The sequence below is a fragment of the Eucyclogobius newberryi genome, unplaced genomic scaffold, assembly GCF_026437365.1.
Source record: "Eucyclogobius newberryi isolate DKJ021-1_F unplaced genomic scaffold, fEucNew1.0.hap1 SCAF_3, whole genome shotgun sequence".
In the NCBI taxonomy this organism is placed as follows: Eukaryota; Metazoa; Chordata; class Actinopteri; order Gobiiformes; family Gobiidae; genus Eucyclogobius; species Eucyclogobius newberryi.
In genome coordinates this window covers 42,169,143-42,194,126 of record NW_027315945.1, presented here as the reverse complement: position 1 = coordinate 42,194,126, position 24,984 = coordinate 42,169,143, and the positions used below count along the sequence as shown (strand labels likewise).

The 24,984-nt window shown below is 48.8% G+C and overlaps 1 protein-coding gene across 1 annotated transcript in view; it reads right to left on the bottom strand.

Moving 5' to 3' along the window:
- The window catches only part of LOC140374507 (CD82 antigen), a 44,497-nt gene that overhangs the window by 11,512 nt on the left and 8,001 nt on the right, over positions 1–24,984 (bottom strand). Inside the window, exons 2-7 of the mRNA XM_072461433.1 lie at positions 20,651–20,729; positions 12,897–13,009; positions 12,685–12,759; positions 10,468–10,557; positions 6,542–6,742; positions 3,576–3,659 (exon numbers count right to left, since the gene is read on the bottom strand). Coding sequence (XP_072317534.1) covers positions 3,576–3,659; positions 6,542–6,742; positions 10,468–10,557; positions 12,685–12,759; positions 12,897–13,009; positions 20,651–20,729 — 642 coding nt within the window. The remainder of the gene's footprint in view (positions 1–3,575; positions 3,660–6,541; positions 6,743–10,467; positions 10,558–12,684; positions 12,760–12,896; positions 13,010–20,650; positions 20,730–24,984) is intronic.

Below are 24,984 nucleotides of genomic sequence, written 5' to 3'. Positions count from 1 at the left end.
AGTCCTGCTTTAGACCTGCTTTAGACCTGCTTTAGTCCTGTCTTTAGTCCTGCTTTAGTCCTGCTTTAGTCCTGCTTTAGTCCTGCTTTAGTCCTGCTTTAGTCCTGGTTTAGTCCTGCTTTAGTCCTGCTTTAGTCCTGCTTTAGACCTGCTTTAGTCCTGCTTTAGTCCTGTCTTTAGTCCTGTCTTTAGTCCTGCTTTAGTCCTGTTTTAGTCCTGCTTTAGTCCTGTCTTTAGTCCTGCTTTAGTCCTGCTTTAGACCTGCTTTAGTCCTGCTTTAGTCCTGTCTTTAGTCCTGCTTTAGTCCTGCTTTAGACCTGCTTTAGACCTGCTTTAGTCCTGTCTTTAGTCCTGCTTTAGTCCTGCTTTAGACCTGCTTTAGACCTGCTTTAGTCCTGCTTTAGACCTGCTTTAGTCCTGTCTTTAGTCCTGCTTTAGTCCTGCTTTAGTCCTGCTTTAGTCCTGCTTTAGTCCTGCTTTAGTCCTGGTTTAGTCCTGCTTTAGTCCTGCTTTAGTCCTGTCTTTAGTCCTGTCTTTAGTCCTGTCTTTAGTCCTGCTTTAGTCCTGCTTTAGTCCTGTCTTTAGTCCTGTCTTTAGACCTGCTTTAGTCCTGCTTTAGACCTGCTTTAGTCCTGCTTTAGTCCTGCTTTAGACCTGCTTTAGTCCTGGTTTAGTCCTGCTTTAGACCTGGTTTAGTCCTGTCTTTAGACCTGCTTTAGTCCTGCTTTAGTCCTGCTTTAGACCTGCTTTAGTCCTGCTTTAGTCCTGCTTTAGACCTGCTTTAGACCTGCTTTAGTCCTGTCTTTAGTCCTGTCTTTAGTCCTGCTTTAGTCCTGCTTTAGTCCTGTCTTTAGTCCTGCTTTAGTCCTGCTTTAGTCCTGCTTTAGACCTGCTTTAGTCCTGCTTTAGACCTGCTTTAGTCCTGCTTTAGTCCTGCTTTAAACCTGCTTTAGTCCAGCTTTAGTCCTGCTTTAGTCCTGCTTTAGTCCTGCTTTAGTCCTGCTTTAGTCCTGCTTTAGTCCTGGTTTAGTCCTGTCTTTAGTCCTGCTTTAGTCCTGCTTTAGTCCTGCTTTAGTCCTGCTTTAGTCCTGTCTTTAGTCCTGCTTTAGTCCTGCTTTAGTCCTGCTTTAGTCCTGTCTTTAGTCCTGTCTTTAGTCCTGCTTTAGTCCTGCTTTAGTCCTGCTTTAGACCTGCTTTAGTCCTGCTTTAGACCTGCTTTAGTCCTGCTTTAGTCCTGCTTTAGTCCTGTCTTTAGTCCTGCTTTAGTCCTGCTTTAGTCCTGCTTTAGTCCTGCTTTAGTCCTGCTTTAGACCTGCTTTAGTCCTGCTTTAGACCTGCTTTAGTCCTGCTTTAGTCCTGTCTTTAGTCCTGCTTTAGTCCTGCTTTAGTCCTGCTTTAGTCCTGCTTTAGTCCTGCTTTAGTCCTGCTTTAGTCCTGCTTTAGTCCTGCTTTAGACCCGCTTTAGTCCCGCTTTAGTCCTGCTTTAGTCCTGCTTTAGTCCTGCTTTAGTCCTGCTTTAGTCCTGCTTTAGTCCTGGTTTAGTCCTGCTTTAGTCCTGCTTTAGTCCTGCTTTAGACCTGCTTTAGTCCTGCTTTAGTCCTGTCTTTAGTCCTGTCTTTAGTCCTGCTTTAGTCCTGCTTTAGACCTGCTTTAGTCCTGCTTTAGACCTGCTTTAGTCCTGCTTTAGTCCTGCTTTAGTCCTGCTTTAGACCTGCTTTAGACCTGCTTTAGTCCTGCTTTAGTCCTGCTTTAGTCCTGTCTTTAGTCCTGTCTTTAGTCCTGCTTTAGTCCTGCTTTAGTCCTGTCTTTAGTCCTGTCTTTAGACCTGCTTTAGTCCTGCTTTAGACCTGCTTTAGACCTGCTTTAGTCCTGCTTTAGTCCTGCTTTAGTCCTGTCTTTAGTCCTGTCTTTAGTCCTGCTTTAGTCCTGCTTTAGTCCTGTCTTTAGTCCTGCTTTAGACCTGCTTTAGTCCTGCTTTAGACCTGCTTTAGTCCTGCTTTAGTCCTGCTTTAGTCCTGCTTTAAACCTGCTTTAGTCCAGCTTTAGTCCTGCTTTAGTCCTGCTTTAGTCCTGCTTTAGTCCTGCTTTAGTCCTGCTTTAGTCCTGGTTTAGTCCTGTCTTTAGTCCTGCTTTAGTCCTGCTTTAGTCCTGCTTTAGTCCTGCTTTAGTCCTGTCTTTAGTCCTGCTTTAGTCCTGCTTTAGTCCTGCTTTAGTCCTGTCTTTAGTCCTGTCTTTAGTCCTGCTTTAGTCCTGTCTTTAGTCCTGCTTTAGACCTGCTTTAGTCCTGCTTTAGACCTGCTTTAGTCCTGCTTTAGACCTGCTTTAGTCCTGCTTTAGTCCTGCTTTAAACCTGCTTTAGTCCAGCTTTAGTCCTGCTTTAGTCCTGCTTTAGTCCTGCTTTAGTCCTGCTTTAGTCCTGCTTTAGTCCTGGTTTAGTCCTGTCTTTAGTCCTGCTTTAGTCCTGCTTTAGTCCTGCTTTAGTCCTGCTTTAGTCCTGTCTTTAGTCCTGCTTTAGTCCTGCTTTAGTCCTGCTTTAGTCCTGTCTTTAGTCCTGTCTTTAGTCCTGCTTTAGTCCTGCTTTAGTCCTGCTTTAGTCCTGCTTTAGTCCTGCTTTAGACCTGCTTTAGTCCTGCTTTAGTCCTGCTTTAGTCCTGCTTTAGTCCTGCTTTAGTCCTGCTTTAGTCCTGCTTTAGACCTGCTTTAGTCCTGCTTTAGTCCTGCTTTAGTCCTGCTTTAGTCCTGCTTTAGACCTGCTTTAGTCCTGCTTTAGTCCTGCTTTAGTCCTGCTTTAGTCCTGCTTTAGACCTGCTTTAGTCCTGCTTTAGTCCTGGTTTAGTCCTGCTTTAGTCCTGTCTTTAGTCCTGCTTTAGTCCTGCTTTAGTCCTGCTTTAGTCCTGCTTTAGACCCGCTTTAGTCCTGCTTTAGTCCTGCTTTAGTCCTGCTTTAGTCCTGCTTTAGTCCTGCTTTAGTCCTGCTTTAGTCCTGGTTTAGTCCTGCTTTAGTCCTGGTTTAGTCCTGCTTTAGTCCTGGTTTAGTCCTGCTTTAGTCCTGCTTTAGTCCTGGTTTAGTCCTGTCTTTAGTCCTGTCTTTAGTGCTGCTTTAGACCTGCTTTAGTCCTGCTTTAGACCTGCTTTAGTCCTGGTTTAGTCCTGTCTTTAGTCCTGTCTTTAGACCTGCTTTAGTCCTGCTTTAGTCCTGCTTTTGTCCTGGTTTAGTCCTGCTTTAGTCCTGCTTTAGTCCTGCTTTTGTCCTGGTTTAGTCCTGCTTTAGTCCTGCTTTAGTCCTGCTTTTGTCCTGGTTTAGTCCTGCTTTAGTCCTGCTTTAGTCCTGCTTTAGTCCTGCTTTAGTCCTGCTTTAGTCCTGTCTTTAGTCCTGCTTTAGTCCTGCTTTAGTCCTGGTTTAGTCCTGCTTTAGTCCTGCTTTAGTCCTGCTTTAGTCCTGCTTTAGTCCTGCTTTTGTCCTGGTTTAGTCCTGCTTTAGTCCTGCTTTAGTCCTGCTTTAGTCCTGGTTTAGTCCTGCTTTAGACCTGCTTTAGTCCTGGTTTAGTCCTGCTTTAGTCCTGGTTTAGCTCTGACCTGGAGGAAGATCAGGCTCAGGTCCATTCCAACGATGGTCAGAACATTCTCCTTCAGCCAACCACGGAGCGCCACCTCACAGCCCTGAAAAAACACAGCCAATCAGGGCCAGGACCAGGACCAGGACCAGGACCAGGACCAGGACCAGACCAGGACCAGGACCAGGACCAGGACCAGACCAGACCAGGGCCAGGACCAGACCAGACCAGGACCAGGACCAGACCAGGACCAGGACCAGGACTAGACCAGGACCAGGACCAGGACCAGGACCAGGACCAGGACCAGACCAGACCAGGACCAGGACCAGACCAGGACCAGACCAGACCAGGGCCAGGACCAGGACCAGGACCAGGACCAGGACCAGGACCAGGACCAGACCAGGACCAGGACCAGGACCAGGACCAGGACCAGGGCCAGGGCCAGGACCAGGACCAGGACCAGACCAGGACCAGACCAGACCAGGACCAGGACCAGACCAGGACCAGGACCAGGACCAGACCAGGACCAGACCAGACCAGGACCAGACCAGGACCAGACCAGGACCAGGACCAGACCAGGACCAGACCAGGACCAGGACCAGGACCAGGGCCAGGACCAGGACCAGGACCAGACCAGGACCAGGACCAGGACCAGACCAGGACCAGACCAGACCAGGACCAGGACCAGACCAGGACCAGACCAGGACCAGGACCAGACCAGGACCAGACCAGGACCAGGACCAGGACCAGGGCCAGGGCCAGGACCAGGACCAGGACCAGGACCAGACCAGGACCAGACCAGACCAGGACCAGGACCAGACCAGGACCAGACCAGGACCAGGACCAGACCAGGACCAGACCAGGACCAGGACCAGACCAGGACCAGACCAGGACCAGGACCAGACCAGGACCAGACCAGACCAGGACCAGGACCAGACCAGGACCAGGACCAGGACCAGGGCCAGGGCCAGGACCAGGACCAGGACCAGGACCAGACCAGGACCAGGACCAGGACCAGACCAGGACCAGACCAGACCAGGACCAGGACCAGACCAGGACCAGACCAGGACCAGGACCAGGGCCAGGGCCAGGACCAGGACCAGGACCAGGACCAGACCAGGACCAGACCAGACCAGGACCAGGACCAGACCAGGACCAGGACCAGGACCAGACCAGGACCAGACCAGACCAGGACCAGGACCAGACCAGGACCAGACCAGGACCAGGACCAGACCAGGACCAGACCAGGACCAGGACCAGGACCAGGACCAGGACCAGACCAGGACCAGGACCAGGACCAGACCCAGACCAGACCAGGACCAGGACCAGACCAGGACCAGACCAGGACCAGGACCAGACCAGGACCAGACCAGGACCAGGACCAGGACCAGGACCAGGGCCAGGGCCAGGACCAGGACCAGGACCAGGACCAGACCAGGACCAGACCAGACCAGGACCAGGACCAGACCAGGACCAGACCAGGACCAGGACCAGACCAGGACCAGACCAGGACCAGGACCAGACCAGGACCAGACCAGACCAGGACCAGGACCAGACCAGGACCAGGACCAGACCAGGACCAGACCAGGACCAGGACCAGGACCAGGGCCAGGGCCAGGACCAGGACCAGGACCAGGACCAGACCAGGACCAGGACCAGGACCAGACCAGGACCAGACCAGACCAGGACCAGGACCAGACCAGGACCAGACCAGGACCAGGACCAGACCAGGACCAGACCAGGACCAGGACCAGACCAGGACCAGACCAGGACCAGACCAGGACCAGACCAGGACCAGGACCAGGACCAGACCAGGACCAGGGCCAGGGCCAGGGCCAGGACCAGGACCAGGACCAGGACCAGACCAGGACCAGACCAGACCAAGACCAGGACCAGACCAGGACCAGACCAGGACCAGGACCAGACCAGGACCAGACCAGGACCAGGACCAGACCAGGACCAGGACCAGGACCAGACCAGGACCAGACCAGACCAGGACCAGGACCAGACCAGGACCAGGACCAGACCAGGACCAGGACCAGGACCAGGACCAGGACCAGACCAGGGCCAGGACCAGGACCAGGACCAGGACCAGACCAGGACCAGACCAGACCAGGACCAGGACCAGACCAGGACCAGGACCAGGACCAGACCAGGACCAGACCAGACCAGGACCAGGACCAGACCAGGACCAGGACCAGACCAGGACCAGACCAGGACCAGGACCAGGACCAGGGCCAGGGCCAGGACCAGGACCAGGACCAGGACCAGACCAGGACCAGGACCAGGACCAGACCAGGACCAGGACCAGGACCAGGACCAGACCAGGACCAGGACCAGACCAGGACCAGGACCAGACCAGGACCAGACCAGGACCAGGACCAGGGCCAGGGCCAGGGCCAGGACCAGGACCAGGACCAGGACCAGACCAGGACCAGACCAGACCAGGACCAGGACCAGACCAGGACCAGACCAGGACCAGGACCAGACCAGGACCAGACCAGGACCAGGACCAGACCAGGACCAGACCAGGACCAGGACCAGACCAGGACCAGACCAGACCAGGACCAGGGCCAGGACCAGGACCAGGACCAGGACCAGACCAGGACCAGGACCAGGACCAGACCAGGACCAGACCAGACCAGGACCAGGACCAGACCAGGACCAGACCAGGACCAGGACCAGACCAGGACCAGGACCAGGACCAGGGCCAGGACCAGGACCAGGACCAGGACCAGACCAGGACCAGACCAGACCAGGACCAGGACCAGACCAGGACCAGACCAGGACCAGGACCAGACCAGGACCAGACCAGGACCAGGACCAGACCAGGACCAGACCAGGACCAGGACCAGACCAGGACCAGGACCAGACCAGGACCAGGACCAGACCAGGACCAGGACCAGGACCAGACCAGGACCAGGACCAGACCAGGACCAGGACCAGGACCAGACCAGGACCAGACCAGGACCAGGACCAGGACCAGACCTCGCTGTAGGAGCTGTTCTGGGGCCGGTACTCGATGCTGTCGGAGGTGAGGGTCCGATTCCCGGAGCAGAAGAAACTCTCGCTGCCTTTTTTAGAGCTGTAGCAGGAACACGGCAGCACCGAGGCCTCTGATTGGTTCAAACTGCTCACAAACTGGTTTGTCAGCCAATCAGAAGGTCCCGTTCGCCCACAGCACTGCACCTGCAGAAAAACAATCAGGAGAGGGCTAAGTCCAGGAGTTCAACAAAGCATTAGGCCCCGCCCTGTTCTCTTAAAGCTGTGGTGTTCCTCAGGGCTCTGCATTAGGCCCCGCCCTGTTCTCTTAAAGCTGTGGTGTTCCTCAGGGCTCTGCATTAGGCCCCGCCCTGTTCTCTTAAAGCTGTGGTGTTCCTCAGGGCTCTGCATTAGGCCCCGCCCTGTTCTCTTAAAGCTGTGGTGTTCCTCAGGGCTCTGCATTAGGCCCCGCCCTGTTCTCTTAAAGCTGTGGTGTTCCTCAGGGCTCTGCATTAGGCCCCGCCCTGTTCTCTTAAAGCTGTGGTGTTCCTCAGGGCTCTGCATTAGGCCCCGCCCTGTTCTCTTAAAGCTGTGGTGTTCCTCAGGGCTCTGCTTTAGGCCCCGCCCTGTTTTCTTAAAGCTGTGGTGTTCCTCAGGGCTCTGCTTTAGGCCCCGCCCTGTTCTCTTAAAGCTGTGGTGTTCCTCAGGGCTCTGCTTTAGGCCCCGCCCTGTTCTCTTAAAGCTGTGGTGTTCCTCAGGGCTCTGCTTTAGGCCCCGCCCTGTTCTCTTAAAGCTGTGGTGTTCCTCAGGGCTCTGCATTAGGCCCCGCCCTGTTCTCTTAAAGCTGTGGTGTTCCTCAGGGCTCTGCATTAGGCCCCGCCCTGTTCTCTTAAAGCTGTGGTGTTCCTCAGGGCTCTGCATTAGGCCCCGCCCTGTTCTCTTAAAGCTGTGGTGTTCCTCAGGGCTCTGCTTTAGGCCCCGCCCTGTTCTCTTAAAGCTGTGGTGTTCCTCAGGGCTCTGCTTTAGGCCCCGCCCTGTTCTCTTAAAGCTGTGGTGTTCCTCAGGGCTCTGCATTAGGCCCCGCCCTGTTCTCTTAAAGCTGTGGTGTTCCTCAGGGCTCTGCTTTAGGCCCCGCCCTGTTCTCTTAAAGCTGTGGTGTTCCTCAGGGCTCTGCATTAGGCCCCGCCCTGTTCTCTTAAAGCTGTGGTGTTCCTCAGGGCTCTGCATTAGGCCCCGCCCTGTTCTCTTAAAGCTGTGGTGTTCCTCAGGGCTCTGCATTAGGCCCCGCCCTGTTCTCTTAAAGCTGTGGTGTTCCTCAGGGCTCTGCTTTAGGCCCCGCCCTGTTCTCTTAAAGCTGTGGTGTTCCTCAGGGCTCTGCTTTAGGCCCCGCCCTGTTCTCTTAAAGCTGTGGTGTTCCTCAGGGCTCTGCTTTAGGCCCCGCCCTGTTCTCTTAAAGCTGTGGTGTTCCTCAGGGCTCTGCTTTAGGCCCCGCCCTGTTCTCTTAAAGCTGTGGTGTTCCTCAGGGCTCTGCATTAGGCCCCGCCCTGTTCTCTTAAAGCTGTGGTGTTCCTCAGGGCTCTGCATTAGGCCCCGCCCTGTTCTCTTAAAGCTGTGGTGTTCCTCAGGGCTCTGCTTTAGGCCCCGCCCTGTTCTCTTAAAGCTGTGGTGTTCCTCAGGGCTCTGCATTAGGCCCCGCCCTGTTCTCTTAAAGCTGTGGTGTTCCTCAGGGCTCTGCATTAGGCCCCGCCCTGTTCTCTTAAAGCTGTGGTGTTCCTCAGGGCTCTGCTTTAGGCCCCGCCCTGTTCTCTTAAAGCTGTGGTGTTCCTCAGGGCTCTGCTTTAGGCCCCGCCCTGTTCTCTTAAAGCTGTGGTGTTCCTCAGGGCTCTGCTTTAGGCCCCGCCCTGTTCTCTTAAAGCTGTGGTGTTCCTCAGGGCTCTGCTTTAGGCCCCGCCCTGTTCTCTTAAAGCTGTGGTGTTCCTCAGGGCTCTGCATTAGGCCCCGCCCTGTTCTCTTAAAGCTGTGGTGTTCCTCAGGGCTCTGCATTAGGCCCCGCCCTGTTCTCTTAAAGCTGTGGTGTTCCTCAGGGCTCTGCATTAGGCCCCGCCCTGTTCTCTTAAAGCTGTGGTGTTCCTCAGGGCTCTGCTTTAGGCCCCGCCCTGTTCTCTTAAAGCTGTGGTGTTCCTCAGGGCTCTGCTTTAGGCCCCGCCCTGTTCTCTTAAAGCTGTGGTGTTCCTCAGGGCTCTGCTTTAGGCCCCGCCCTGTTCTCTTAAAGCTGTGGTGTTCCTCAGGGCTCTGCTTTAGGCCCCGCCCTGTTCTCTTAAAGCTGTGGTGTTCCTCAGGGCTCTGCTTTAGGCCCCGCCCTGTTCTCTTAAAGCTGTGGTGTTCCTCAGGGCTCTGCATTAGGCCCCGCCCTGTTCTCTTAAAGCTGTGGTGTTCCTCAGGGCTCTGCATTAGGCCCCGCCCTGTTCTCTTAAAGCTGTGGTGTTCCTCAGGGCTCTGCATTAGGCCCCGCCCTGTTCTCTTAAAGCTGTGGTGTTCCTCAGGGCTCTGCTTTAGGCCCCGCCCTGTTCTCTTAAAGCTGTGGTGTTCCTCAGGGCTCTGCTTTAGGCCCCGCCCTGTTCTCTTAAAGCTGTGGTGTTCCTCAGGGCTCTGCATTAGGCCCCGCCCTGTTCTCTTAAAGCTGTGGTGTTCCTCAGGGCTCTGCATTAGGCCCCGCCCTGTTCTCTTAAAGCTGTGGTGTTCCTCAGGGCTCTGCTTTAGGCCCCGCCCTGTTCTCTTAAAGCTGTGGTGTTCCTCAGGGCTCTGCATTAGGCCCCGCCCTGTTCTCTTAAAGCTGTGGTGTTCCTCAGGGCTCTGCTTTAGGCCCCGCCCTGTTCTCTTAAAGCTGTGGTGTTCCTCAGGGCTCTGCTTTAGGCCCCGCCCTGTTCTCTTAAAGCTGTGGTGTTCCTCAGGGCTCTGCTTTAGGCCCCGCCCTGTTCTCTTAAAGCTGTGGTGTTCCTCAGGGCTCTGCTTTAGGCCCCGCCCTGTTCTCTTAAAGCTGTGGTGTTCCTCAGGGCTCTGCTTTAGGCCCCGCCCTGTTCTCTTAAAGCTGTGGTGTTCCTCAGGGCTCTGCATTAGGCCCCGCCCTGTTCTCTTAAAGCTGTGGTGTTCCTCAGGGCTCTGCATTAGGCCCCGCCCTGTTCTCTTAAAGCTGTGGTGTTCCTCAGGGCTCTGCATTAGGCCCCGCCCTGTTCTCTTAAAGCTGTGGTGTTCCTCAGGGCTCTGCTTTAGGCCCCGCCCTGTTCTCTTAAAGCTGTGGTGTTCCTCAGGGCTCTGCTTTAGGCCCCGCCCTGTTCTCTTAAAGCTGTGGTGTTCCTCAGGGCTCTGCTTTAGGCCCCGCCCTGTTCTCTTAAAGCTGTGGTGTTCCTCAGGGCTCTGCTTTAGGCCCCGCCCTGTTCTCTTAAAGCTGTGGTGTTCCTCAGGGCTCTGCTTTAGGCCCCGCCCTGTTCTCTTAAAGCTGTGGTGTTCCTCAGGGCTCTGCTTTAGGCCCCGCCCTGTTCTCTTAAAGCTGTGGTGTTCCTCAGGGCTCTGCATTAGGCCCCGCCCTGTTACAATAGACTTCATATTTTAGACTTGATACTTTATTAAAAATTCTGACTCTGAAAATAAAACTTAAATAGTTCAGTTTGACTCAAATCCTTGGTGGGCCCTCGGCATGGTCAGTGTGGTCAGTGTGGTCAGTGAGGTCAGTGTGGTCAGTGTGGTCAGTGCGGTCAGTGTGGTCAGTGCGGTCAGTGTGGTCAGTGTAGTCAGTGTGGTCAGTGTGGTCAGTGAGGTCAGTGTGGTCAGTGTGGTCGTAGATAAGGTCAGGGACTAAAGTCCAGAGCAGCTCAGGTTTAGACCGTTACCGCGGCAACAGACTCAGACTTAATGAACCGCTGTGTGATACTGACGTAATGCTGCAGGTCGTCCAGCAGGAGGCGCTCTGTCTGTGGATAGTCCAGGATGATGGTGTCCACACTGTGGGTCAGACTTTTAGAGATCTGAGGAAACAGAAGAAAACAGAATATATACCAGGACTAAACCAGGACTAAACCAGGACTAAACCAGGACTAAACCAGGACTAAACCAGGACTAAACCAGGACTAAACCAGGACTGAACCAGGACTTAACCAGGACTAAACCAGGACTAAACCAGGACTAAACCAGGACTAAACCAGGACTGAACCAGGACTTAACCAGGACTTAACCAGGACTAAACCAGGACTAAACCAGGACTAAACCAGGACTAAACCAGGTCTAAACCAGGACTAAACCAGGACTAAACCAGGACTGAACCAGGTCTAAACCAGGACTAAACCAGGACTAAACCCGGACTGAACCAGGACTGAACCAGGACTAAACCAGGACTAAACCAGGACTGAACCAGGACTGAACCAGGACTAAACCAGGACTAAACCAGGACTGAACCAGGACTGAACCAGGACTAAACCAGGGCTAAACCAGGACTAAACCAGGTCTAAACCAGGTCTAAACCAGGTCTAAACCAGGACTAAACCAGGACTGAACCAGGACTGAACCAGGTCTAAACCAGGACTAAACCAGGACTAAACCAGGGCTAAACCAGGACTAAACCAGGTCTAAACCAGGTCTAAACCAGGACTAAACCAGGACTGAACCAGGACTGAACCAGGTCTAAACCAGGACTAAACCAGGACTAAACCAGGACTAAACCAGGACTAAACCAGGTCTAAACCAGGACTAAAGCAGGACTAAACCAGGACTAAACCAGGACTAAACCAGGACTAAACCAGGACTAAACCAGGACTAAACCAGGACTAAAGCAGGACTAAACCAGGACTAAACCAGGACTAAACCAGGACTGAACCAGGACTTAACCAGGACTAAACCAGGACTAAACCAGGTCCAAACCAGGTCTAAACCAGGACTAAACCAGGACTAAACCAGGACTAAACCAGGTCTAAACCAGGTCTAAACCAGGTCTAAACCAGAACTAAACCAGGTCTAAACCAGGTCTAAACCAGGACTAAACCAGGTCTAAACCAGGTCTAAACCAGGTCTAAACCAGAACTAAACCAGGTCTAAACCAGGTCTAAACCAGGACTAAACCAGGACTAAACCAGGACTAAACCAGGACTGAACCAGGACTTAACCAGGACTAAACCAGGACTAAACCAGGTCTAAACCAGGACTAAACCAGGACTAAACCAGGACTAAACCAGGACTAAACCAGGTCTAAACCAGGACTAAACCAGGACTAAACCAGGACTAAACCAGGACTGAACCAGGTCTAAACCAGGACTAAACCAGGACTAAACCAGGACTAAACCAGGACTAAACCAGGACTGAACCAGGACTGAACCAGGACTAAACCAGGACTAAACCAGGGCTAAACCAGGACTAAACCAGGTCTAAACCAGGTCTAAACCAGGACTAAACCAGGACTGAACCAGGACTGAACCAGGTCTAAACCAGGACTAAACCAGGACTAAACCAGGACTAAACCAGGACTAAACCAGGTCTACAATAGGACTAAACCAGGACTAAACCAGGTCTAAACCAGGTCTAAACCAGAACTAAACCAGGTCTAAACCAGGACTAAACCAGGACTAAACCAGGACTAAACCAGGACTAAACCAGGACTAGACCAGGACTAAACCAGGACTAAACCAGGACTAGACCAGGACTAAACCAGGACTAAACCAGGACTAAACCAGGACTAAACCAGGTCTAAACCAGGACTAAACCAGGTCTAAACCAGGACTAAACCAGGACTAAACTAACCAGGTCTAAACCAGAACTAAACCAGGACTAAACCAGGAACCAGGAATAAACCAGGACTAAACAAGGTCTAAACCAGGACTAAACCAGGACTAAACCAGGACTAAACCAGGTCCAAACCAGGTCTAAACCAGGACTAAACCAGGACTAAACCAGGTCTAAACCAGGACTAAACCAGGTCTAAACCAGGTCTAAACCAGGTCTAAACCAGAACTAAACCAGGTCTAAACCAGGTCTAAACCAGGACTAAACCAGGTCTAAACCAGGTCTAAACCAGGTCTAAACCAGGTCTAAACCAGAACTAAACCAGGTCTAAACCAGGTCTAAACCAGGTCTAAACCAGGACTAAACCAGGACTTGTGTTGGACCTTGTCTCTGTTGACGAGGAGCAGAAGAGTCACAAAAATCTGAGCCAGGACCAGGAGCAGCAGGAAACACAGCACCTGCAGAGATGAAACCAGGACAAAGACCAGGACATGTTCATGTCTTTAACATCACGTCACGTTATGTTCCACTCAAACGTTTGGAACGTGATGGACTTTGACACAATGTTGTGTTGTTTCCTGCAGGTGGCGCTCACCAGCAGCAGCAGCACACGACTCTCCCTCTGAGAGGCCACGAACCCCAGCAGACTGACCCCGACCACCAGAGCACCCAGAGCAAGGAGAACCACAGCCACCAGCTTCAGCTCGCCTGGAACATGAGAGGAACATGAGAGGAACATGAGAGGAACATGAGAGGAACATGAGAGGAACATGAGAGGAACATGAGAGGAACATGAGAGGAACATGAGAAGAACATGAGAAGAACATGAGAGGAACATGAGAGGAACATCAGAGGAACATGAGAGGAACATGAGAGGAACATGAGAGGAACATGAGAGGAACATGAGAGGAACATGAGAGGAACATGAGAGGAACATCAGAGGAACATGAGAAGAACATGAGAGGAACATGAGAGGAACATCAGAGGAACATGAGAGGAACATGAGAGGAACATGAGAGGAACATGAGAGGAACATGAGAAGAACATGAGAGGAACATGAGAGGAACATCAGAGGAACATGAGAAGAACATGAGAGGAACATGAGAGGAACATCAGAGGAACATGAGAGGAACATGAGAGGAACATGAGAGGAACATGAGAGGAACATGAGAGGAACATGAGAAGAACATGAGAGGAACATGAGAGGAACATGAGAAGAACATGAGAAGAACATGAGAGGAACATGAGAGGAACATGAGAGGAACATGAGAAGAACATGAGAGGAACATGAGAGGAACATGAGAAGAACATGAGAAGAACATGAGAAGAACATGAGAGGAACATGAGAGGAACATGAGAGGAACATGAGAGGAACATGAGAAGAACATGAGAGGAACATGAGAGGAACATGAGAAGAACATGAGAGGAACATGAGAGGAACATGAGAAGAACATGAGAAGAACATGAGAGGAACATGAGAGAGACATGAGAGGAACATGAGAGGAACATGAGAGGAACATGAGAGGAACATCAGAGGAACATTAGAGGAACATGAGAGGAACATGAGAAGAACATGAGAGGAACATGAGAAGAACATGAGAGGAACATCAGAGGAACATGAGAGGAACATGAGAAGAACATGAGAGGAACATGAGAGGAACATGAGAGGAACATGAGAGGAACATCAGAGGAACATTAGAGGAACATGAGAGGAACATGAGAGGAACATGAGAGGAACATGAGAAGAACATGAGAGGAACATGAGAGGAACATGAGAAGAACATGAGAGGAACATGAGAGGAACATGAGAAGAACATGAGAGGAACATGAGAGGAACATGAGAAGAACATCAGAGGAACATGAGAGGAACATGAGAGGAACATGAGAGGAACATGAGAGGAACATGAGAAGAACATGAGAGGAACATGAGAGGAACATGAGAAGAACATGAGAGGAACATGAGAGGAACATGAGAGGAACATGAGAGGAACATGAGAGGAACATGAGAAGAACATGAGAAGAACATGAGAGGAACATCAGAGGAACATGAGAGGAACATGAGAGGAACATGAGAGGAACATGAGAAGAACATGAGAGGAACATGAGAGGAACATGAGAAGAACATGAGAGGAACATGAGAAGAACATGAGAGGAACATGAGAGGAACATGAGAGGAACATGAGAGGAACATGAGAAGAACATGAGAGGAACATGAGAGGAACATGAGAGGAACATGAGAGGAACATGAGAGGAACATGAGAGGAACATGAGAGGAACATGAGAGGAACATGAGAGGAACATGAGAGGAACATGAGAAGAACATGAGAGGAACATGAGAGGAACATGAGAAGAACATGAGAGGAACATGAGAAGAACATGAGAGGAACATGAGAGGAACATGAGAGGAACATGAGAGGAACATGAGAGGAACATGAGAGGAACATCAGAGGAACATGAGAGGAACATGAGAGGAACATGAGAAGAACATGAGAGGAACATGAGAAGAACATGAGAGGAACATCAGAGGAACATGAGAGGAACATGAGAGGAACATGAGAGGAACATGAGAAGAACATGAGAGGAACATGAGAGGAACATGAGAAGAACATGAGAGGAACATGAGAGGAACATGAGAAGAACATGAGAGGAACATGAGAGGAACATGAGAAGAACATCAGAGGAACATGAGAGGAACATGAGAGGAACATGAGAGGAACATGAGAGGAACATGAGAGGAACATGAGAGGAACATGAGAAGAACATGAGAGGAACATGAGAGGAACATGAGAAGAACATGAGAAGAACATGAGAGGAACATGAGAGGAACATGAGAAGAACATGAGAGGAACATGAGAGGAACATGAGAGGAACATCAGAGGAACATGAGAGGAACATGAGAGGAACATGAGAGGAACATGAGAAGAACATGAGAGGAACATGAGAGGAACATGAGAAGAACATGAGAGGAACATGAGAAGAACATGAGAGGAACATGAGAGGAACATGAGAAGAACATGAGAGGAACATCAGAGGAACATGAGAGGAACATGAGAAGAACATGAGAGGAACATGAGAAGAACATGAGAGGAACATCAGAGGAACATGAGAGGAACATGAGAGGAACATGAGAGGAACATGAGAGGAACATGAGAAGAACATGAGAGGAACATGAGAGGAACATGAGAGGAACATGAGAGGAACATGAGAAGAACATGAGAGGAACATGAGAGGAACATGAGAGGAACATGAGAGGAACATGAGAGGAACATGAGAAGAACATGAGAGGAACATGAGAAGAACATGAGAGGAACATGAGAGGAACATGAGAAGAACATGAGAGGAACATGAGAGGAACATGAGAAGAACATGAGAGGAACATGAGAAGAACATGAGAGGAACATCAGAGGAACATGAGAGGAACATGAGAAGAACATGAGAGGAACATGAGAAGAACATGAGAAGAACATGAGAGGAACATCAGAGGAACATGAGAGGAACATGAGAGGAACATGAGAGGAACATGAGAAGAACATGAGAGGAACATGAGAGGAACATGAGAGGAACATCAGAGGAACATCAGAGGAACATGAGAAGAACATGAGAGGAACATGAGAGGAACATGAGAGGAACATCAGAGGAACATGAGAGGAACATGAGAGGAACCTGAGAGGAACATCAGAGGAACATGAGAGGAACATGAGAAGAACATGAGAGGAACATGAGAGGAACATGAGAGGAACATCAGAGGAACATCAGAGGAACATGAGAAGAACATGAGAGGAACATGAGAGGAACATGAGAGGAACATGAGAGGAACATCAGAGGAACATCAGAGGAACATGAGAGGAACATGAGAGGAACCTGAGAGGAACATCAGAGGAACATCAGAGGAACATGAGAAGAACATGAGAGGAACATGAGGGGAACATGAGAGGAACATGAGAGGAACATGAGAAGAACATGAGAGGAACATGAGAAGAACATGAGAGGAACATGAGGGGAACATGAGGGGAACATGAGAAGAACATGAGAGGAACATGAGAAGAACATGAGAGGAACATGAGAGGAACATGAGAGGAACATGAGAGGAACATGAGAGGAACATGAGAGGAACATGAGAAGAACATGAGAGGAACATGAGAGGAACATGAGAAGAACATGAGAGGAACATGAGAAGAACATGAGAGGAACATGAGAGGAACATGAGAAGAACATGAGAGGAACATGAGAGGAACATGAGAAGAACATGAGAGGAACATGAGAGGAACATGAGAAGAACATGAGAGGAACATGAGAGGAACATGAGAAGAACATGAGAGGAACCTGAGAGGAACATGAGAAGAACATGAGAGGAACCTGAGAAGAACATGAAAGGAACATGAGAGGAACATCAGAGGAACATGAGAGGAACATGAGAGGAACATGAGAGGAACATGAGAAGAACATGAGAGGAACATGAGAGGAACATGAGAGGAACATGAGAGGAACATGAGAAGAACATGAGAGGAACATGAGAGGAACATGAGAAGAACATCAGAGGAACATGAGAAGAACATGAGAGGAACATGAGAGGAACATGAGAGGAACATGAGAAGAACATGAGAGGAACATGAGAGGAACATGAGAGGAACATGAGAGGAACATGAGAGGAACATGAGAAGAACATGAGAAGAACATGAGAGGAACATGAGAGGAACATGAGAGGAACATGAGAGGAACATGAGAAGAACATGAGAGGAACATCAGAGGAACATGAGAGGAACATGAGAAGAACATGAGAGGAACATCAGAGGAACATCAGAGGAACATGAGAAGAACATGAGAGGAACATGAGGGGAACATGAGAGGAACATGAGAGGAACATGAGAAGAACATGAGAGGAACATGAGAAGAACATGAGAGGAACATGAGGGGAACATGAGAGGAACATGAGAGGAACATGAGAGGAACATGAGAGGAACATCAGAGGAACATCAGAGGAACATGAGAGGAACATGAGAGGAACATCAGAGGAACATCAGAGGAACATGAGAGGAACATGAGAAGAACATCAGAGGAACATCAGAGGAACATGAGAGGAACATGAGAGGAACATGAGAGGAACATCAGAGGAACATCAGAGGAACATGAGAAGAACATGAGAAGAACATGAGGGGAACATGAGAGGAACATGAGAGGAACATGAGAAGAACATGAGAGGAACATGAGAAGAACATGAGAGGAACATGAGGGGAACATGAGAGGAACATCAGAGGAACATGAGAGGAACATCAGAGGAACATCAGAGGAACATGAGAGGAACATGAGAGGAACATGAGAGGAACATCAGAGGAACATCAGAGGAACATGAGAAGAACATGAGAAGAACATGAGAGGAACATCAGAGGAACATCAGAGGAACATGAGAGGAACATGAGAGGAACATGAGAGGAACATGAGAGGAACATGAGAGGAACATGAGAGGAACATGAGAGGAACATGAGAGGAACATGAGAGGAACATCAGAGGAACATGAGAGGAACATGAGAAGAACATGAGAGGAACATGAGAGGAACATGAGAGGAACATCAGAGGAACATGAGAAGAACATGAGAGGAACATGAGAAGAACATGAGAGGAACATGAGAGGAACATGAGAGGAACATGAGAGGAACATGAGAAGAACATGAGAGGAACATCAGAGGAACATGAGAGGAACATGAGAGGAACATGAGAGGAACATCAGAGGAACATGAGAAGAACATGAGAGGAACATGAGAGGAACATGAGGGGAACATGAGAGGAACATGAGAAGAACATGAGAGGAACATGAGAAGAACATGAGAGGAACATGAGGGGAACATGAGAGGAACATGAGAGGAACATGAGAGGAACATGAGAGGAACATGAGAGGAACATGAGAAGAACATGAGAGGAACATGAGAGGAACATGAGAGGAACATGAGAGGAACATGAGAGGAACATGAGAAGAACATGAGAGGAACATGAGAAGAACATGAGAGGAACATCAGAGGAACATGAGAGGAACATGAGAAGAACATGAGAGGAACATGAGAGGAACATGAGAGGAACATGAGAGGAACATGAGAAGAACATGAGAGGAACATCAGAGGAACATGAGAGGAACATGAGAGGAACATCAGAGGAACATGAGAGGAACATGAGAGGAACATGAGAGGAACATGAGAAGAACATGAGAGGAACATGAGAGGAACATGAGAGGAACATGAGAAGAACATGAGAGGAACATGAGAGGAACATGAGAAGAACATGAGAGGAACATGAGAGGAACATGAGAGGAACATGAGAAGAACATGAGAGGAACATCAGAGGAACATGAGAGGAACATGAGAGGAACATGAGAGGAACATCAGAGGAACATCAGAGGAACATGAGAAGAACATGAGAGGAACATGAGAGGAACATGAGAAGAACATGAGAGGAACATGAGAAGAACATGAGAGGAACATGAGAGGAACATGAGAAGAACATGAGAAGAACATGAGAGGAACATGAGAGGAACATGAGAGGAACATGAGAGGAACATGAGAAGAACATGAGAGGAACATGAGAGGAACATGAGAAGAACATGAGAGGAACATGAGAGGAACATGAGAAGAACATGAGAGGAACATGAGAGGAACATCAGAGGAACATGAGAGGAACATGAGAGGAACATGAGAGGAACATGAGAAGAACATGAGAGGAACATGAGAGAGACATGAGAGGAACATGAGAGGAACATGAGAGGAACATGAGAAGAACATGAGAAGAACATGAGAGGAACATGAGAGGAACATGAGAGGAACATGAGAAGAACATGAGAGGAACATGAGAGGAACATGAGAAGAACATGAGAGGAACATGAGAGAGACATGAGAGGAACATGAGAAGAACATGAGAGGAACATGAGAAGAACATGAGAAGAACATGAGAGGAACATGAGAGGAACATCAGAGGAACATGAGAGGAACATGAGAGGAACATGAGAGGAACATGAGAAGAACATGAGAAGAACATGAGAGGAACATCAGAGGAACATGAGAGGAACATGAGAGGAACATGAGAGGAACATGAGAAGAACATGAGAGGAACATGAGAGGAACATGAGAAGAACACATGAGAAGAACATGAGAGGAACATGAGAGGAACATGAGAAGAACATGAGAGGAACATCAGAGGAACATGAGAGGAACATGAGAGGAACATCAGAGGAACATCAGAGGAACATGAGAAGAACATGAGAGGAACATGAGAGGAACATGAGAAGAACATGAGAGGAACCTGAGAGGAACATGAGAAGAACATGAGAGGAACATGAGAGGAACATGAGAGGAACATGAGAGGAACATGAGAAGAACATGAGAGGAACATGAGAAGAACATGAGAGGAACATCAGAGGAACATGAGGGGAACATGAGAGGAACATGAGAGGAACATGAGAAGAACATGAGAGGAACATGAGAGGAACATGAGAGGAACATGAGAGGAACATGAGAGGAACATGAGAAGAACATGAGAAGAACATGAGAGGAACATGAGAGGAACATGAGAGGAACATGAGAGGAACATGAGAAGAACATGAGAGGAACATGAGAGGAACATGAGAGGAACATGAGAGGAACATGAGAGGAACATGAGAGGAACATGAGAGGAACATGAGAGGAACATGAGAAGAACATGAGAGGAACATGAGAAGAACATGAGAGGAACATGAGAGGAACATGAGAAGAACATGAGAGGAACATGAGAGGAACATGAGAAGAACATGAGAGGAACATGAGAGGAACATGAGAGGAACATGAGAGGAACATGAGAGGAACATGAGAAGAACATGAGAGGAACATGAGAGGAACATGAGAGGAACATGAGAGGAACATGAGAAGAACATGAGAGGAACATGAGAGGAACATGAGAGGAACATCAGAGGAACATGAGAGGAACATGAGAGGAACATGAGAGGAACATGAGAGGAACATGAGAAGAACATGAGAGGAACATGAGAGGAACATGAGAAGAACATGAGAAGAACATGAGAGGAACATGAGAGGAACATGAGAGGAACATGAGAGGAACATGAGAAGAACATGAGAGGAACATGAGAGGAACATGAGAAGAACATGAGAGGAACATGAGAGGAACATGAGAGGAACATGAGAAGAACATGAGAGGAACATGAGAAGAACATGAGAAGAACATGAGAGGAACATGAGAGGAACATGAGAAGAACATGAGAAGAACATGAGAGGAACATGAGAGGAACATGAGAAGAACATGAGAGGAACATGAGAAGAACATGAGAAGAACATGAGAGGAACATGAGAGGAATGGCAGTGTCAGGAGCAGTACCTGAGGAGATGATGTGGATGAAGCTGCTGGAGTCGAAGAGGATCCAGACTCCACATCCTGCTACACTGAGGCCCAGCGCCTGAGGTCAGATGTCACAATTAGAACATCAGATTTAGGATTAATAGCATATTAGCACTATACTATTTTAAATAGTAACATATATATTTACGGTAATTATGTTTATATTTTTAATCCTGGTTTAGTCCTGGTTTAGACCTGGTTTAGTCCTGGTTTAGAGCTGGTTTAGTTCTGGTTTAGAGCTGGTTTAGTCCTGGTTTAGACCTGGTTTAGACCTGGTTTAGTCCTGGTTTAGTCCTGGTTTAGTCCTGGTTTAGTCCTGGTTTAGTCCTGGTTTAGTCCTGGTTTAGAGCTGGTTTAGAGCTGGTTTAGAGCTGGTTTAGTCCTGGTTTAGTCCTGGTTTAGACCTGGTTTAGTCCTGGTTTAGAGCTGGTTTAGAGCTGGTTTAGTCCTGGTTTAGAGCTGGTTTAGTTCTGGTTTAGAGCTGGTTTAGTCCTGGTTTAGACCTGGTTTAGACCTGGTTTAGACCTGGTTTAGTCCTGGTTTAGTCCTGGTTTAGTCCTGGTTTAGAGCTGGTTTAGAGCTGGTTTAGAGCTGGTTTAGTCCTGGTTTAGTCCTGGTTTAGACCTGGTTTAGTCCTGGTATAGACCTGGTTTAGAGCTGGTTTAGTCCTGGTTTAGACCTGGTTTAGTCCTGGTATAGACCTGGTTTAGAGCTGGTTTAGTCCTGGTTTAGACCTGGTTTAGAGCTGGTTTAGTCCTGGTTTAGAGCTGGTTTAGTTCTGGTTTAGAGCTGGTTTAGTCCTGGTTTAGACCTGGTTTAGACCTGGTTTAGTCCTGGTTTAGTCCTGGTTTAGTCCTGGTTTAGAGCTGGTTTAGTCCTGGTTTAGAGCTGGTTTAGAGCTGGTTTAGTCCTGGTTTAGAGCTGGTTTAGTCCTGGTTTAGTCCTGGTTTAGTCCTGGTTTAGAGCTGGTTTAGTCCTGGTTTAGTCCTGGTTTAGACCTGGTTTAGAGCTGGTTTAGAGCTGGTTTAGAGCTGGTTTAGTCCTGGTTTAGTCCTGGTTTAGAGCTGGTTTAGTCCTGGTTTAGTCCTGGTTTAGAGATGGTTTAGTCCTGGTTTAGTCCTGGTTTAGACCTGGTTTAGTCCTGGTTTAGAGCTGGTTTAGAGCTGGTTTAGTCCTGGTTTAGTCCTGGTTTAGTCCTGGTTTAGAGCTGGTTTAGTCCTGGTTTAGTCCTGGTTTAGACCTGGTTTAGAGCTGGTTTAGTCCTGGTTTAGTCCTGGTTTAGTCCTGGTTTAGAGCTGGTTTAGTCCTGGTTTAGCGCTGGTTTAGTCCTGGTTTAGAGCTGGTTTAGTCCTGGTTTGGTCCTGGTTTAGTCCTGGTTTAGAGCTGGTTTAGTCCTGGTTTAGTCCTGGTTTAGTCCTGGTTTAGAGCTGGTTTAGTCCTGGTTTAGTCCTGGTTTAGAGCTGGTTTAGTCCTGGTTTAGTCCTGGTTTAGTCCTGGTTTAGAGCTGGTTTAGTCCTGGTTTAGTGCTGGTTTAGTCCTGGTTTAGAGCTGGTTTAGTCCTGGTTTAGTCCTGGTTTAGAGCTGGTTTAGTCCTGGTTTAGAGCTGGTTTAGTCCTGGTTCAGTCCTGGTTTAGTCCTGGTTTAGTCCTGGTTTAGAACTGGTTTAGTCCTGGTTTAGTCCTGGTTTAGAGCTGGTTTAGTCCTGGTTTAGTCCTGGTTTAGACCTGGTTTAGAGCTGGTTTAGTGCTGGTTTAGTCCTGGTTTAGAGCTGGTTTAGTCCTGGTTTAGAGCTGGTTTAGAGCTGGTTTAGAGCTGGTTTAGTCCTGGTTTAGAGCTGGTTTAGTCCTGGTTTAGTCCTGGTTTAGAGCTGGTTTAGTCCTGGTTTAGTCCTGGTTTAGTGCTGGTTTAGTTCTGGTTTAGAGCTGGTTTAGTCCTGGTTTAGAGCTGGTTTAGTCCTGGTTTAGAGCTGGTTTAGTGCTGGTTTAGACCTGGTTTAGTCCTGGTTTAGTCCTGGTTTAGAGCTGGTTTAGTCCTGGTTTAGTGCTGGTTTAGAGCTGGTTTAGTCCTGGTTTAGTCCTGGTTTAGAGCTGGTTTAGTGCTGGTTTAGAGCTGGTTTAGAGCTGGTTTAGTCCTGGTTTAGTCCTGGTTTAGAGCTGGTTTAGTCCTGGTTTAGTCCTGGTTTAGAGCTGGTTTAGTCCTGGTTTAGTCCTGGTTTAGTCCTGGTTTAGAGCTGGTTTAGTCCTGGTTTAGTCCTGGTTTAGAGCTGGTTTAGTCCTGGTTTAGAGCTGGTTTAGTCCTGGTTTAGTCCTGGTTTAGTCCTGGTTTAGAGCTGGTTAATCCTGCTTTAGTCCTGGTTTAGTCCTGGTTTAGAGATGGTTTAGTCCTGGTTTAGTCCTGGTTTAGTCCTGGTTTAGAGCTGGTTTAGTCCTGGTTTAGTCCTGGTTTAGTCCTGGTTTAGAGCTGGTTTAGACCTTGTTTAGACCTGGTTTAGTCCTGGTTTAGAGCTGGTTTAGTCCTGGTTTAGAGCTGGTTTAGTCCTGGTTTAGAGCTGGTTTAGACCTTGTTTAGACCTGGTTTAGTCCTGGTTTAGAGCTGGTTTAGTCCTGGTTTAGAGCTGGTTTAGTCCTGGTTTAGAGCTGGTTTAGACCTGGTTTAGTCCTGGTTTAGAGCTGGTTTAGTCCTGGTTTAGAGCTGGTTTAGACCTTGTTTAGACCTGGTTTAGTCCTGGTTTAGAGCTGGTTTAGTCCTGGTTTAGAGCTGGTTTAGTGCTGGTTTAGTCTTGGTTTAGAGCTGGTTTAGTGCTGGTTTAGTCCTGGTTTAGAGCTGGTTTAGTCCTGGTTTAGTCCTGGTTTAGAGCTGGTTTAGACCTGGTTTAGTCCTGGTTTAGAGCTGGTTTAGACCTGGTTTAGTCCTGGTTTAGTCCTGGTTTAGAGCTGGTTTAGTCCTGGTTTAGAGCTGGTTTAGACCTGGTTTAGTCCTGGTTTAGAGCTGGTTTAGTCCTGGTTTAGTCCTGGTTTAGTCTTGTTTCAGAGCTAGTTTAGTCCTGGTTTAGTCCTGGTTTAGAGCTGGTTTAGTCCTGGTTTAGTCCTGGTTTAGAGCTGGTTTAGTCCTGGTTTGGTCCTGGTTTAGTCCTGGTTTAGAGCTGGTTTAGTCCTGGTTTAGTCCTGGTTTAGTCCTGGTTTAGAGCTGGTTTAGTCCTGGTTTAGTCCTGGTTTAGAGCTGGTTTAGTCCTGGTTTAGTCCTGGTTTAGTCCTGGTTTAGAGCTGGTTTAGTCCTGGTTTAGTGCTGGTTTAGTCCTGGTTTAGAGCTGGTTTAGTCCTGGTTTAGTCCTGGTTTAGAGCTGGTTTAGTCCTGGTTTAGAGCTGGTTTAGTCCTGGTTCAGTCCTGGTTTAGTCCTGGTTTAGTCCTGGTTTAGTCCTGGTTTAGTCCTGGTTTAGACCTGGTTTAGTCCTGGTTTAGAGCTGGTTTAGTCCTGGTTTAGTCCTGGTTTAGACCTGGTTTAGAGCTGGTTTAGTGCTGGTTTAGTCCTGGTTTAGAGCTGGTTTAGTGCTGGTTTAGTCCTGGTTTAGAGCTGGTTTAGTCCTGGTTTAGAGCTGGTTTAGAGCTGGTTTAGAGCTGGTTTAGTCCTGGTTTAGAGCTGGTTTAGTCCTGGTTTAGTCCTGGTTTAGAGCTGGTTTAGTCCTGGTTTAGTCCTGGTTTAGTGCTGGTTTAGTTCTGGTTTAGAGCTGGTTTAGTCCTGGTTTAGAGCTGGTTTAGTCCTGGTTTAGAGCTGGTTTAGTGCTGGTTTAGACCTGGTTTAGTCCTGGTTTAGAGCTGGTTTAGTCCTGGTTTAGTCCTGGTTTAGAGCTGGTTTAGTCCTGGTTTAGTCCTGGTTTAGTCCTGGTTTAGAGCTGGTTTAGTCCTGGTTTAGTCCTGGTTTAGAGCTGGTTTAGTCCTGGTTTAGAGCTGGTTTAGTCCTGGTTTAGTCCTGGTTTAGTCCTGGTTTAGAGCTGGTTAATCCTGCTTTAGTCCTGGTTAAGTCCTGGTTTAGAGATGGTTTAGTCCTGGTTTAGTCCTGGTTTAGTCCTGGTTTAGAGCTGGTTTAGTCCTGGTTTAGTCCTGGTTTAGTCCTGGTTTAGAGCTGGTTTAGACCTTGTTTAGACCTGGTTTAGTTCTGGTTTAGAGCTGGTTTAGTCCTGGTTTAGAGCTGGTTTAGTCCTGGTTTAGAGCTGGTTTAGACCTGGTTTAGTCCTGGTTTAGAGCTGGTTTAGACCTGGTTTAGTCCTGGTTTAGAGCTGGTTTAGACCTGGTTTAGAGCTGGTTTAGACCTTGTT